General features: G+C 35.7%; 1 protein-coding gene across 1 annotated transcript in view; it reads right to left on the reverse strand.

Annotated features, from left to right (window-relative positions):
* Positions 1-12294: 12294 nt before the first annotated feature.
* PTGFR (prostaglandin F receptor) overlaps positions 12295-16239 on the reverse strand; it is a 43601-nt gene continuing 39656 nt past the window's right edge. The window contains exon 3 of the mRNA XM_006205953.4: positions 12295-16036. Within this exon, the coding sequence (XP_006206015.2) occupies positions 15734-16036 (303 nt within the window). The 3' untranslated portion in view covers positions 12295-15733. The remainder of the gene's footprint in view (positions 16037-16239) is intronic.

A 16239-nucleotide genomic window follows, 5' to 3' on the forward strand; every position in this document is an offset into this window, starting at 1 on the left:
AAATATCTGGTCTCTGAGTATCATTTGTTTAGTTAGCTGAATGTTTTATAATACTCCAAAATTATTGATTCTATCCAGTTATCTGTATATTTCTAACACAATTTTATGTAAAATATTTCAAGGTTATTCACTGAAACATTCTTTGTAATTGTGATATGTTGGAAACAACATAAATGCCTATATATAGGAGATCAGTTGAAGAAATTGTACATTACACAATGGAGAAATATGCAGCTATAAAAAGATCTTTGTGAACCAATATAAAGTAATTTCCAGAATATACTATTATGTGAGAGAAGTAAGTGCAAAAGTGAGTATCTATAGTCATGTACCTTTCATGTAAGAAAGAATATAAGAAAATACAAAAGAAATGCTGTCGACCTTCCATATGCAGGGGTTCCACATCCACAGATTCAACCAAATGCAGATTGAAAATATTCAGGAAAAAAATTCCAGAGAGTTCCAAAAAACAAAACTTGAATTCACCACACACCAGAAACATGGTGTTTACATTGTTATTTACTACTATTTACATAGCATTTACATGGTATTGGGTATTATAAAGAATCAAGATATGATTAAAGTATTTGGGAGAATATGCATAGGTAATATACAAATACTACTCCATTTTATATACGGGACATGAGCATCCGTGGATTTTGGTACCTACATGTGGTCTTGGAACCAATCCCCCCAGGGATACCAAGGGATGGCTGCACAAGAATGATAAACCAGAAACTCAAGTGATTGGTTACTAACTAGTGAGAAAGGAGTAGGGTAAAATGGGGACAGAGAAAGGAGGAGTAGGTTGAGGAGGGCACATCACTTTTCTAAGTATATCCTTTTGAATGGATAAAACATACTCTCAGAACTATAATGTTTCATGTACCAGAACAAATAAATAAACAATTCAAATCAATCAAGATGTAGGAAGAACTCACGGCTGTTCTTGTCTACATTACTAGACAAGACACTCTAATGTCTACATTACAATAAATTATATAAAAGTCTATTTGTATTTATAGTCTGAAAAATACTCTGAACCAGATGAAACTTAGCTTTGCCTGTTCATTGTTAAATTTTATACTAGCTCTTATTGTAATATTTAATATTCACAATTTAAATTGAAGCAAAAGTCCATTCACACAGAATTAGTCTGGGACAGCTCATCCTATGAATCAGATAACATTAATAAACATACAAAGTCATTTTTAAAATTATTGTTTTAAAAAAAATTTTTACATCAATTTCTAAACTATGTTCTTCTTCTACAATGATATGGAATTATTTAAAGGTGCAAAATTTAGTTCAAAATGCATTTATATTTATTGCTTAATATTTGCCTTTAAGATTGCAAGATTTTACTTTAGCTAATAAACACTTTAAAATCTGTTTTCACTTGTGAAATTCTCTTTGATGTATGACTTAATAAAATATCCAATACACACGTACTTCTGCATATTAATTTTTTATATTGCAAGCTCTAAAAAACTGGCAAATTATATTTTATTTGGGGATTTTTTAAGGAATTTTCGCCATTCTCAAGTAGCCAACAAAGGGAATGTACAAATGTCGCCAATGGGTGAAACGTAGGATTCTTTCTATACTTTACAGTATGTATGGTATATGTGGCAAATCTATTATTCTTGATATAACAAACACCACGTTAGGTTTTTTTTTTAACATTTCACTAACTGATTGGTTTGTTTTATTTAACTCACATACTGGGCAAAGCTGAGGGTGAAATGTAATATTTTAATATCTCAACCCTTCATCCTCCCCAGAGGTGGATGCTTTATTAAGATTCTTCAAAGAAAGTGAATTATTTCATTAAAACTTGATGTACAGCAGGCCTTCCCTGAGGTTTACAAAGGTCCGCAGGGCAGAATGTAATCTACTACCATTTACAGGCTGCTGGATGTTCTCTAAAATCAAAACAGAGGGAGACAAGACAGTAATTGGTCATGTTATCAAACAATAAAACAAATTAGTTTTTTGTTGGTCTATTCCCTCTGTTAGAACTTCCCTAGATTTCAGAGTCAGGGGAAATAAAATCGCTCTAGCCATCAAACAAACAGCCTGTTGAGAAAAACAACTACTCATGACAGCAAAAAGCAAAATAAAAGGTTCTTCCAATTTGGAGAGACCTCTTCTCTGGGGACAGCGCTTCACCAAAACCATTCCTGATCAAAAGATAGCCCTTATGTTTTTAAAGATATTCACAGAAGTAAATTTCATCACTACTCTTGGGAAGACATTTTCTGTTAATAAAATACCAATCCAGCAATATTACTTCCTCTATCTAGTAAGGAGTGTTTTGTGTTCTCTGTCTTCTATTTCTGAAGTCGCTGTCTTCAGACAGTTGGAAAAAAACAAGCACAGGAATATGTAAGTGGAAAAGTATAAAATTGAAACTTACTCCAAATCCTGAAGATCTAACAAATTGCACATGTGTCTATTAGACAAATTCAATTGCTAGCATAGGTACAACTCTGGTAAGTACTCAAGCAGTATTTGTGAAAAATAAATGTCATAAAATCTTCATGACATGACCATAATATAGATATCAGCATTATTCTTCATATGAGAAAGTTATGTACAGCAACAAACCAGGATAGAAATTGTAAAGTGCAATCTATTTTACTTCACCTTATAATCAAAAAGGTACATTAAATCTGAAATAACTGCTATTTTTCATATTTTAAGCTTTTGGAAATGATGCATTAAGACAGTATAATTATTGCAACTGGTTTTTCTTTTGCCATTGAATTCTTTTTCAATTTTTAACTCAGTAAGTATTCAAAATAACAGTGTGGTAGACAACAAGGGCATAGAGTCTGAGGTGCCTGGAGCATGGGTGCTGATGAACTGTTGCTCTATGTGTGTATACATTCTTTTGGCAAAAAGTGCATAAGGATTAATAATGTATTAAAAATCAGTATTTGAGGTCTATTTCTGACTCTTAATAAACTTGCTATCATTTTGACCTCCTTGGACCTCCGTTTGTAAAATGCAGTAATAATAATACCACAGAACTCTTACGTTGATAAAATGAGATCATGTATGAAAACATAATTAGTGGTCATCATTAACATTAATTGAATGTGTGATATGTTCCAGGCACTATGCTGAATTCTTTTCATGCATTATCTCATTTTCAGTGTTTAAGAGACTATAAAGAGTAGTTATCATTTTTATTCTCCTGTGATATAGCACACCTTTTGCCTTACAGTAGCTTTACAGTAAGTCTTAAAGTAAATTTAAAATCTGCAAAATAGAAACTATTAATGATGTCCGGCTTATCAATTATTTCTTTCAAAGATTATGTCTTTCATGTTATATCTAAAAAGGCATCACCATCTTCAGGATTATGTAGGTTTTCATATATGTTACCCTCCAGAAGTTTTATAGTTTTCCGTTTTATATTTAGGTCTGTGATCCAATTTGTTAAAGGTATAAGGTCTATATCTAGATTCATTTGAGTGTTTGAATATCCGTTTTTCCAGCACCATTTGTTGAAAAGACTATCTTAACTTCATTGTATTGTTTTTGTTCCCTTGTCAAAGATCAGTTGACTATATTTGTGGGAATCTATTCCTGGGTTCTCTATTCTATTCTATTGGTCCATTTGTCTAGGCTTTTGCCAGTACCATACTGTCTTGATTACTATAGACTTATAGTAAATGCTGAAGTAAACATCAGTTCTCCAGCTTTGTTCTCCTTCAATTTTGTGTTGGCTATTCTGTATCTTTTCCCCTCTCCATATAAACTTCAGAATCAGTTTGTTAATATTCACAAAATAACTTGCTGGGATTTAGACTGAGATTGCACTGAATCTCTAGATCAAATTGGGAGGAACTAATATCTTGACCGTATTGAGTCTTCCTATCCATGAACATGGAATATCTCTCCATTTAATTAGTGCTTCTTTGATTTCAGTTGTCATAGTTTTGTAGTTTTCTTCATACAGAACTTGTTCATATTCTGTGAGTTGTATACCTAAGTATTTCATTTCGGAGGGCGTTAAAGTAAATAGTACTGTGTTTTTAATTTCAAATTACACGTGTTCATTGTTGGTTTAACATGCAAAAGAAATTGACTTTTGTATTATGTAACCTTGCAGCTTATTAGTTCCAGGAAGGTTTTTTGTTGTTGTTGTTGTTGTTTTTGTTGTTGTTGTTGTTGTTTTCTTTCATATCATCTAACATAGACAGCCATGTCATCTGTTAACAAAGACAGTTTTACATCTCCCTTCTCGATCTGTGTGTCTTTTACATCATTTTATTGCCTATTGCATTAGCAAGGACTTCCCGTATGAAGTCAGGCTCTTTGTCGGTTCTCTTTGAGTTTTCTTCCCCGATTTAGAAAAATAAGCACCTCAGGAAATGGAGAATAATCTTGGATTGGTTTACACTTTCCTCATTCCTGCCTTTCACTGTAGTCTTAAATATCACACAACTTGGCAAAAATCCTTGGATTAATATAACCCCTGACACTGGCTGGGAATGAAGTGCTCTCCTTCCCCGCTTCACTCCCATTTCTCCCACCTTCATTAATCTGGAAGGGTCTGGACTACCCTCCCAAAGAACAGCTACACTGACATATTTAACCTGTCCAATTTGTGGTCTCCTCCATGTGTTTGAATTTGGTAGATTTCTATGTTAATTTTCTCACATCAGAAGTAGCTCCAATTTTAGGTTCCCAGACTCAGGATTCTAAGCCAAAATGTCAAAACAGCTTGAGTTTATCTCAATTGCAACAGCATCCTTGACCTAATCTGTTAAATAATTATTATTCTTTACTTCTCACTTATTTTATCAATATGCAAGACTCCAGAATTATAAATAAAAAGCACATTTAAAATGTATTTGCTGCCTTCATGTCCACTTTTAAGGTTTCCCATGTTGACTTCTAAAGTGCTCAGTACAATATTCTTCACCTAGCAAGTTCTGTAATGCATGGATGATTAAGAGATATCAAAAAAGTACACACCAACAAGATTGAGTTTTATAAGTGATTGGTTTTATTAGTGATTAATGTATTTGAATACTGTATAAAGGGTAAGACTTTCGGGACCCTGGTTTTTTTAAAACATCATAGTCAATATCTCAAAAATATCAACCACTTTGATTCTAGAAATATATTACTAAAACATTCAAGAGATGAATGGCCAATGATTAAAACCCCTTAGCAAAAGATTTTCCATAATGGGTTTTATTTTGCCAATTCCAGGATGAGGTTGGGGAAGAGGGGGAGGAAATCCTCTATTTGCCAAAGGCATTTATAAAATCAGTTGCTTTACAGGCTAATGATAAAAACTATAATAGCAAAGCAGATCTCCTTGGAGTATTACTTGAAGGATAAATAAGCTATAGAGTAAAAAAAACATATTTAGCCACAGAATTCACCTTTTTTTTTTCTTCCAGCAGCATACATAATCTGAAAATTGAACCAAGATTAAAGAAAGGCATTTTAGCAAAAAAGAAGGAGAAAAAAGAGGAAAGACACAGAGAAAGAACAACAAAGCATTTTTGGTTTTCTTCCTAAAAGAGAGGAGGAGGCAAGAAACACCGACAAAGAGGGTGGAAACCTGGAAATCAGTAACGGACAGACCAAGGTCACTGGGTGGGAAAACTTTTCTCCATCTTCAGCTGTCGCTAGAGAAATGAACCCCCTTCTGATTGGAAACTCTTAGTGCCGTGGCCTCACCCATCAACATGACGATGACACTGCATTCATTCCTTTCTCTTTCTGCTTCAACTTCGTGAAGAAGAGTCAAAAGAAATGAGAAAAAGCGGCACCCGTTTCTAGAAAAGAGTGCAGATATTTATTTGTTAACTGCACAAATCAGATTTATTTATTTATTCCTTCAAAAACTTCAACTGGTGTAATAGTCTGAAATCAGCCATTCTGCTTCACCAAGTGGTTGGCAATAACAAGTCACCGAAACTATGACATTATAGTTGAGATGAAGATTTTATTTTGGCTGGTCTAGATTATTTTCACTTGCGTCTGACATCCTATTAATCATCAATTTGCAATATTTCCATATCCTAAAAGAAATCAAACAGGCAATGAAGAGAAGCCAACTAGTTAGTCTGAAAGAAACATACCCAAATTACTTTCCCCACTTTGTTTGATTTTCTATTTTATGGATAAATAAATAAATATCACTTAATACACTGCCTTTCCACCGGGTTACCTTTGAGAACAACTAATCCTGGGAAACTGATTTCATGGACTAATTGTACATATTTCTCACTACTAGCTAATCCTGGGATTTGCTTCATTTGCTGCAGGAAGAGCAATTGAAAGAATCGAGAATAGCTAAGAGAGGACCATGGACAGTACAAATTTGGTATTAGATAATGGTTTTCTCCAGGCCAGAAGAAATTTCCTAAATCCATGTCAGAGAATGGTAGTTTTCCTTCACAACTAGTTTCCATTTAACACCTTCTCACTGAGTTAACAACTGTCTCGGACATTCAAGGAGGAAACCACATCAAACACATCTTCGGAATGTGAGAACAAGAAAGAGATTTCTCTTAAGGAACGAATGACGAAACACTGGAAAATGAAGCAAAAATTGAAGTGTTACTTCATCTTGTCCCCTCAGTAACTTTATTTGAGCCTTCCTGTTTATCTTCCTTTTTGATGAATGTGAATGTTCAGGGGTCAGTAAGCCATCTTGATTTAGTCTCTCAAAGATCAAGTATACATAATAGTATTGATGATTCTTGGAATTTTTTGTTATTTTATGGCTTTCAGACCTATAGTTTTCCCTTAGCATCTAAAATAGTAGTACTCAGAAAAAAGGTCACAAATTATAGCTAAGAGCAACAGGAAACTGCTCTGCCTATCAAGAATTTCACTCCCCAAAATGATGTTAAGGGATTGCAGCAAGTACACCAAGCAAGAAGTTTTCACTCCAGCTAAGACATTTTTCAAACCATTAAACAAATTAAACAGGTTTTTATCCTCTTGTGAATTTAAACACGCCCTGGTAAAGACTTAGAATCAGTTTCTCAAATGTAATTTGACCAAGGAAGTCTTCGTTTAAACAACATCAATTAACAGTTAATCTTTGATGCCTTACCCTTTTGAACACGCTAGTATATGAATATAGAAACCCTGAAGGCACAGGGCACCAAAGTCAAAAAGAAACCATGAATGTTGCACCATAGCCTTTCCTAGTGCACGAGAAAGTTTCCAGATCTTTAGCACTGAGTGATTCCTTCAATGGTATCTTATGCTTCTGCCCCCAAATGCTGACCTAATCAATTCTTTGTGATTTTCCTTTAGGTAACCTTCATCTGCACCGGCGAAAGAAAGTGGTGCAAATAATTTTTAAAACTGGGGCCTTGCAAGCTCCCAGCATCACACTTGTCTGTCCTAGTTTAGTAATTCCAAAAGTAAAATCATTTAACATTCCCATGACAAAAATTAAACATAGATGAGATTGGCTATCTTAGATTTTCTCTTGTTCTGCTAACCACCACTTTATCAATGCAATTTTTCTAACAGTTTTTTGTTTTTGGTTTTGGTTTTGGTTTTGGTTTTGGTTTTGGTTTCTTGCAGAGGGGTAGGGGATTACTAACATAATTCTCTACACTATTACCTTTAATGGTAGTGTTATGATGTGATGTGATGAATGCACAAAGCCTTTTAGAAATCTACAAATTGCATTTTCTTAACTTCAGTTTCACTGAAAATAGTGACAATAATACATGTCTCATGGAGTTTTCTTGAAGATTAAGAAATGTGCATCAAATACAATGACTCAAAAAAGGTATGCCCCACCACTCTGCTCCCGACGCACACACGTTATTCCCCCTTTCCCAGCTGTCCTCTTGAAATTGGTGCAGAAGTATATGGACATTAGTAATGTCAAGGGACTTTATTGCCCCTCAAATTTCTAAGAACCAATTATCAACCAGAAATGAATATTTCTTTTTAAAAAGATACATTCTGTACATAAATTAAAAGAATTTATTCTACTTTTAAGAAGAATAAGTAATATTCATGTATTATATATACTTAACAATGCAGATTAAAAGTGGCCATGTGTATTTCTAGGAAAAAAACAAAAAAAGTAATGAGTAGTATTAAGAGTATATATGCTAAACAGAGAAACTTTTAATTACTTTTAGATAACATCAGACTAATGGAATTTTTATGGATGGTTCCAATGTCCAGTCCTATTAATTAGGTAATTCATGTTCCTCTTTAATTTTACCACCACGTTCAAAGTTATTTTTCACAGCAGCTGTGTGACCTTAATCTTAAAAGACTGGTGTTTTTAATCATTTCTCTGTGCTTTTAAACAAATAGTGTAAAAGTCTTCCCAAGTTTTCCCAAGAAATAAATTTTTGCCTATTTAAAGTGACATCATAGTATAGTGGAATAATAATACCAAGTAAGGATCAAATTAGATCACTGAGAAGCTTATGAATCCAAAATTCCAGGCAAGAGAATCTGATTTTCCCAACTTGACAAAGAGGCCTGCTTGTCATCGAATTCCGTTAGTTTACCAGAGTTATTGGTAAACACCTCTGAAAATGACAGGAGACTCAGTAATCTCAGAGAAGGGAGTGTAGTGTATAGAATTGCCCAGACTTTCCAGAAAGGATTCACTACAGACAAGATAATAAAGAGCTTTGTTTGTCACGCTAAGTAATTTGGACCAAATTTGAAGACAATGAAAAATGGAAATAATTTGCAAGCAGGTAGGTAAAATAGTCATAATTCTTCTTTAGGAAGAAAATTCCACATTCTAATGGTCAAAGTGGTGATTCTTGGGGAAACAAAGTAATTAAAAAAATTAATTAAAAAAAAAAGAAAGAAAGAAAACCCCAGCTAGGCAGCTATAGATGAGGTAAAACATGATACTTGACTTGCCATGGTGATTGCAATGGGGAGAAAAATTTAAAAGCTTTTATGTTGGGACTAAACAGCCATCTACCCTCTCTCAATCAACAGCACAAAGAATGACTTGTATCCATAAAGAAATGTGTCATTAGGCAAGTGAAGGTTGAACTACACAGGCTCAGATGATATTAATAGTTACAAATTTAATAATGACACTTACCTACTTGCAAAATTTACTCAAAATTACAACTGAAATGTTGAATTTCATGGGGTGGTCATAATCTTGTAATGAATTACTGGCAATGCTTATGAGAGCTGAAATACTTCCTTGAGCAGTGTTGTAATGTGATGGTAGATCATCGTCCATTCTTGAAATCTGCAGAAGTTTTTCTTCAGAGGCTAGAGACATTAAAATCATTCTCTTCCCCTCCGTGCTTACTCTGCACAAATCAAAATTCTGGCAAGTTTCTAAACACATACAGGTGAACGACAGCAATGCCAGCCCATAAGTAAGTGGTTCATGCTGCTTCATTAAGTCAGAATGAATTACCGTCTCAATTTTAAATGGAATCTCAACCCGTGACAGATTCTCTTGACATGTAAAGCCAAACTGGTCCAAAATATATATTTATATTTTAGTTGGTCATAAACTACAATGGGCTTAAACCAGTAGAGGATCAACAATTTATCATCAAAGGCATGGAGGATGGGGTAGCACATTTAGAAAAAGCCAGTTGATAATTTTATTTTGGCACAAAACCACAGCCACCACACAAATCCACACTCCTTTCACCTCAAGGGCTTGGCACATGGGGTTCTTCTTGGAAGACTCTTCCCGATCTTCGTAAGTTTCTGATTAGTGCAGTTAATAAGGGTTGGGAGGTGTGTACCACAAACCAAACAGAGGGTAAGATCGACAGCAGCCAGAGCTAAATCTTCTGGAGAATTCGACCTCATGGGAAATGCCGTTATTTCTTAAGCCATCGCTAAAAGCATCACTAAAGGACAATTTTAATATCTGCCTAACCACAATTTGGAAAGCAAATAGCTATATAGTGCTTCTAATTTTAGCTTCTTTAATTCTTGGGACATTTTTAAGCCCTTTGTTTTGCATTTTCTTTTGAGCATTGCTCTGAGGAAATCACTAATCTTATAAAACCCAAATCATAAAGTGATGACAAATGTCACAATCGTCAGGAAATTATGTCCAGTTGCTGTTTTCCATTCTTTTAATAGTTCAAGTTTTATGAATTAGTGTATTTGGCACTGAGACTTGAGAATAACTATTTAAAGAAGTGGCTACTTAAAATGTTTTTATCTGTGCTTACGTTTTATACAGTTTGTAAGTTTCCCCGTAGCCAACGATACATTATTCCTAAGAGGGAGAACTTTCATAGGTGGAGCTGTGTCTTAAAAGAGCACAGCCTGGGCTTTGGCGTCTGTGGCTTTTTTTCCCTTTACCATAGAAATACTGCTAATTTGAATGTTTATAAAAGTCCTCGTATTTCAGTGCCTTTAGGATGTCATTTTGTGTCCAAGTATTTTTATTTAGTTTTGGTCCATTTTATTGTCTACTGTTATTCTCATTGTTTTTAATAAAATCCACTATAATAATTGACTTGTCCCAAAAGTATTTGTATTATATTTTATTTGGAAACTGAAAAAGTTTCAGTGCCCCTCTGAAAAGCCAAAAACTGACTAAAGATTTATTTTACCGGAGCAGGAAATTATTTTACGATCAGCTGGATTCAAACAGGAGTGGAAAATGCAAGGATCAAAGAAGATTATAAACATTCAAAGTGTGGGGAAGAAAATGTAAAATTTATCCAAATAGCCTTGTAAAAGGCTTTTGGTTAGGATTATAAAATGAGAGCAATATTTTCAGACTACTGTGGGAGTTCTGCCTGCCTACAGCATTACACAAAAATCCTTTTGACACCAAGCAGAAATGTACAACCAGCTAAACCATGGCCTCACTTACGTCTGCTTTGTCTTTTCTGTATGATTATTTACGTCAATCTGTATCAGCCCGTGTTCTTCCAGCCCCTTTCTGTATAGATTTTTGATTACATAAAAGCCTTCAAACTACTTTTTCAGAATTGTGTATCATATCTTCATCATACTACTTTCCGTTGATATTTCTGCAGGGCAGAAAGACAGCTCTACCACAAATTGTTTGCAGTGACTCCCTATAGAAGCTTTAAACAGAATATTTGGTATATAAGAACTGACATCTCAAGATTACTAAAATTTGAATTTAGCCAAGCTTTGGGTTTACTTCATATGCCGTCATGTTTCGGTTCAAAATGAAGACACTGTTGTCACTTGGAGAAAAAGGAAAGAAACGTAGTTTAGTCTCGCTCTAGTGCTGCTATTACTACGTTGGTTTGTCTAACAGTTTGATAAAATTCAATGGCGAGGAGTATATCAAGGTATCACGATATTCTATTATAAGGAAACTGAAAATGCAAAGGCAAAAATATATTTCAGGCACTCTCATTTATTAGAAAAGCAACTGGGCAACTCTTGGGCATCATACAGAAATGCCCCACTCCCTACACTTTTAAGAACCAAGGTTTTCACTTTTTATTCCATAGTGTCTTTTTGTCATCTAAAGTTTCTGTAATTGCAGAAAGCATGTGGAATATACATGACCTTCATTCTACCTTATCTTTGTACATTGTGAGACACTTAGAGGAATGAGACCTAAATATTTTCATCCCATGATGTTTATAATTTTTTTCTTAAGTTTTAAACCTGGTTCCATTTTGAATGCTGTTAGGAAGCAAGGATGGAAAAAAAGTTACCTAAAGTGGAAATCAGCTGTGCTGTCCAGCAGTTATTTTCAGTTCTCCTCCTGGGCACATCATAGTCTTGCACTTACCTGCCCCATGTGAAGTTAGTAGGGCCGTATCACCTGCACTGGCCAGAGACGTTTGAGCAAAGGTAATATGCATCACCTCCAGGGGGATGCTCTAAGCCAGTGAGTGACCACTGTACTGTTCCTGCCCTTTGGCACGGCAAACAGCAACACGTAAGATGGTGGCCACATTGTCAGCTGAGGTCTCTGAGTGGTTGTAATGAGCAAAGCTCCCCTTCTGAGTGAACAGAAGCCATCAGTGAGACACAAATCTTTCTGGGTTCATGGCCCTGAGATTTGGAGGTTGTTTGTTAGCGAAGACATATCTGGGTCACTGTGGGAAATGATCAGATTCCCATCGGAATTATGACCTACCTACGTAAGGTGAGGCACAGGAGAAAGTAAGCAAGCAGGTGTCACAGAAGAGGGGGCAGGAGAGGGACTGCACAAGGTAATAATGCAAAATACGCTGAAATTCTTCCCATCTCAGAGCAGACAAGAACGGCAGTTTAGGTTCAAAAGTTCCAAGTTTTTTATGACCTTCCTTAAAATAACCACTCTTGATAAACATTGGTCCAAGTTTATTTTTGAAAAATCATCTCATGTTTTAAACTAGTTCAAGCACTAAAATTACATGAGTTGCACACTGATGCAAGCAACAAAATATACACATCACTATTTACTCTTATACAATCCAACAAGCACGAAGAGCACAAAATATACTCATTCAGGTAACACATTTCATCGGCTGTTAAATATCAAGATGTCAACAGCAAGTTGAAGTCCAACGCTATTTACCAGATGGTAAAATATTTTTTGACTCTCAGACAAAGAAGTAAGAAAATATATACTCTCATCCTTTATATTCCGACCTTAGACAATTAATTTGGAGCAATGATGGTGATACAGGTGATGTTAAAGTGAGTTTCACAAAAAAGTTCACTTTATGTATTTAACAAATGATCTTCTCTGGATTCTAAACTCAGGCACAGAACTAAAGCAGGGTTTTTTTTTCCAAGACTGAAAATGAGCGAACAAGACCATTTGTTATACAAGACAGATACATCTCTATATATGTGTGCGTGTGTGTGTAACTTTGAAGTATTTTCCACTACAGCAATACAGATAATCAGAAGCGACTTTCTGCTTTCAAAAAAAAAATGTTCTAAGAATGTATTTCTATCACTTAGTTAAATCCATCAGTAAAAAGTCTGATATTTTGGGATACATCTGCAGCTAATTATGAATCAGTATTACCTGTCTCTATATTCATAACATTAAAGACCCATGTGCTATTGGTTTTTTGGTCCCATTTATTTTAATGTTCGCTAACATCATTTAAAAATTGGCATTTTCAAGTATTTAGCCTAGAGTAACATAATTCTCCAGAAACAATGTGATCAAATTGTGTGCGAAGTTGCCTAGATACTACTTTATCCAACGAGAAGGGAAATTCAGTTACTCTGATTTTCTAATGATACATTTGAAAACTGAGCATAAATCTTCAAAATTGGTAGACTTGCTAAACACTATTTGTACTATTTATTTCCAGTAATTTGAACAAATGTGCTTTCACTCTGAACATTTATATGAAAATTATTGGTGGATGTTCCACTTTGTTATTCATTATACACTGAATGGCCAAACTACACTAAAATGCATATAGTAACAGAAACACAATTCTGCAGTCAGCTATGCATATTGTTGGGTTCACTTTGTTTCATCTTCCTGGGGCAAAAAGCCTAAAACAATGTAAACACACATTCTTTAACAAATTTTTTTTTACCAATTTTCAGTGTCTTCTTCTTGGGATTCACATCATCATAAAACCAATTTAGTTGCCCTAAACCTTTGCTCAGAGAATGTACATAACCCTTCCAGGATACACAGAGACTCACCACCCTGCCATTCCCCCAGATCTTGCATGCTAAGATCATACATTCCCACACATGGTCGTGTCACAATATCTCAACACAGATACACAGTCCCAGGGTGACATCATGGCAACAGAGCAACAATTCTGTCATTTGATTAGAAGCCTCAAGAAGAAGAGGTCTAAAACCCTGGATGAGGGTTTCTCCTCCATGGCTCTCCCTGATCAGGACCCACGGGAGTGTTTGCATCCTATCCGGTGATGGGAGAAAGAACGGAGCTTCGGTTCTTTGTGCCTCAGTTTATACAACGCCAACACTCTCTCAAGCAACTATGGGAAATAAATATCTCCTCTAAACCACCTAAAAGTTCTTTTAGACTTTAAGTGTTTCTAAAACACATGAGAACCTTTATGTAATATAACAGCAATCACAAATTGCAGTGGCTTTTTTAAAAGCATATACACTGGTAATATACATGTACCGCAAAATAACCCAATATGTAATTGTCAGTTTAAATTAAAAATGTACAAAACCTTTTTTGCACATCCATGCTCATTTTGCACCAAGAAATTCTTGCCAGTGATTCAATTTTGCAACTATTGAGCATCTACTATGTGCTCTATACATAAGAATGGTCTAAATGTGTGTGATTAATCATTCACCGGTCATACATAAAGAATATCCCATGCCAGTGTGTGGATATGTCTGTTGCCCTACTTTAAATTCACTAGAAAATAATAGTTGTCTTTAAATCTTCAGTGAGGCTATTTGCTGAGTTTTTTTTCATTTATTCCTAAGAATTTATCAAAATTCACCAAAGTTAACAATGACATCCAATGTAAATTACCAGCCAAAAGCAAAAATTTGTGAAAATACTAATTTAAGCCTAATTGAACTGCACAGATTTCCTAGAGGATCTACCATCAGTCTCCAGGGTAAGAGTAATTCTTAAAGACACCAGTTAACAAAGGCAAAGAACTCTTTTTTACAGAAATGCAATTTCACTACTATAAGGCAGAACTAGCTACCCTATGCTCTGATAGACTCAGGACATTTGGGATGATTATGAAAACTCTTTGGGTTAAATTATACAAACAAGCAAAGAAAACGTTTACAGTAGTATGGGGAAATGGGGAGAGAATTGTATCCCTTGCTCTCTTGGTTCCCCATTATCAGGGTCTCCAAATGCCTGGCTAATTGCCAGCCCTCCCCTTGACACTGGTAGTCTAGGCTCTTTAGAAGATGCCATCTTACAGATTTAATGAGACCTCTTTCAACTGAAATTTCTCATATACTGTGTATGTGTGTGTGTGTGTAAATGGAAAGCAGAAACACACTAGCTGCATGGTGGTCTTTGAATATCATACTCTAGAGGTTGTGTTTCTTTTGCTGTCTGACACAGAAACGACAGCTTAAGGTACAGCGCCTTTGCCAACATTCTACGCACCTGTCACTTGGGACATAAGTCCTGCTTGTTTGCATCATCTACAGCAGAGCTTCTCAGGAACCGTCATGTAATGCAAGTCATCTATGCATGTGCTGACAGATCCTTTGTTTCTCTAAAAATTATTGACTATGCACTAGAATTTTCAGAGGCAAGGGTGGTGACTAGGAAACTGCACAAATCTATGACAAAAAGAATATCTTCAAACAGCAATTGACCTTCATAATAATAAGTGAAGGCAGTCAGATCTGTCAAATATGACAAGAATGGGCTCATTCTAACCAGGCTTCCAAGGTCAGGCAAGCTGACAGCCACACCTCACGTATATTGAGGTCATTGTAAGAAGCCACAGTGAATCCCTGTGATGTGACTTGGCAAACAGGCCATGTACATGCTACAGGGTTCCACAGAGTCACTCACTCCAAAAGTATCAACACCACAGATAAGCCCAATATTGCTTTCAGTTTGACTCCCATGGCGTTATTTCATCACGTTTACAGTTGACAAAAACATGGAAAGATGTGCAACTATACAGTTAATTGAACAAATGTCAAAAGCCAAATCTGACAAACGTGCCCCCCAACTGCCTGTTCAGGGCTGATTTTTCCAGTTGGGCTTTACATATTTATATAATGAACTGAGATACTGCCAAAACTGTTTCTAATTCCGTCCTAGATCCATGCTGACTTACTGTCCCGCTGAACCAGGCACTTGCTGAGCTCCTTTCTCTGCGATGGGAGACTCAGAAACAGCAGCAACCTTCAGGGAATTTTTAATGGAGCTAAGCTCCCAAACATGCAGGCTGATGACGTTCACCCCACAGCAGCGCCTGGCGAGCTTGTAGAGGTTCTTGAGGACAGCCTTCCGCAGAAGAATATACACCCAGGGATCTAAGATTTGATTCCACGTCGCCATTCGAAGAGTAAAAAGGATTGCTTCACAGGCCTGCTGAAAACCATTTCCGTTTATTCCAATGTTGGCCATTGTCATCTGCAAAACAAACAAAATAGGGAATTTGGTTGGTTGATAGACATTTTCTCAGTCCTACAGTGTTTTTACCTAAACTAGTTATGCTACGTGGTAGTCACTTCACTTTCTACAAAGTGAGGTTCTCTTGCAGAGCACTGACAAAAAGACACCAACAGTAGCAGAAACATGGATGTAGACATCTGAATCCTTCGCATTCAAATTGA

Source organism: Vicugna pacos, chromosome 13, assembly GCF_048564905.1.
Source record: "Vicugna pacos chromosome 13, VicPac4, whole genome shotgun sequence".
In the NCBI taxonomy this organism is placed as follows: Eukaryota; Metazoa; Chordata; class Mammalia; order Artiodactyla; family Camelidae; genus Vicugna; species Vicugna pacos.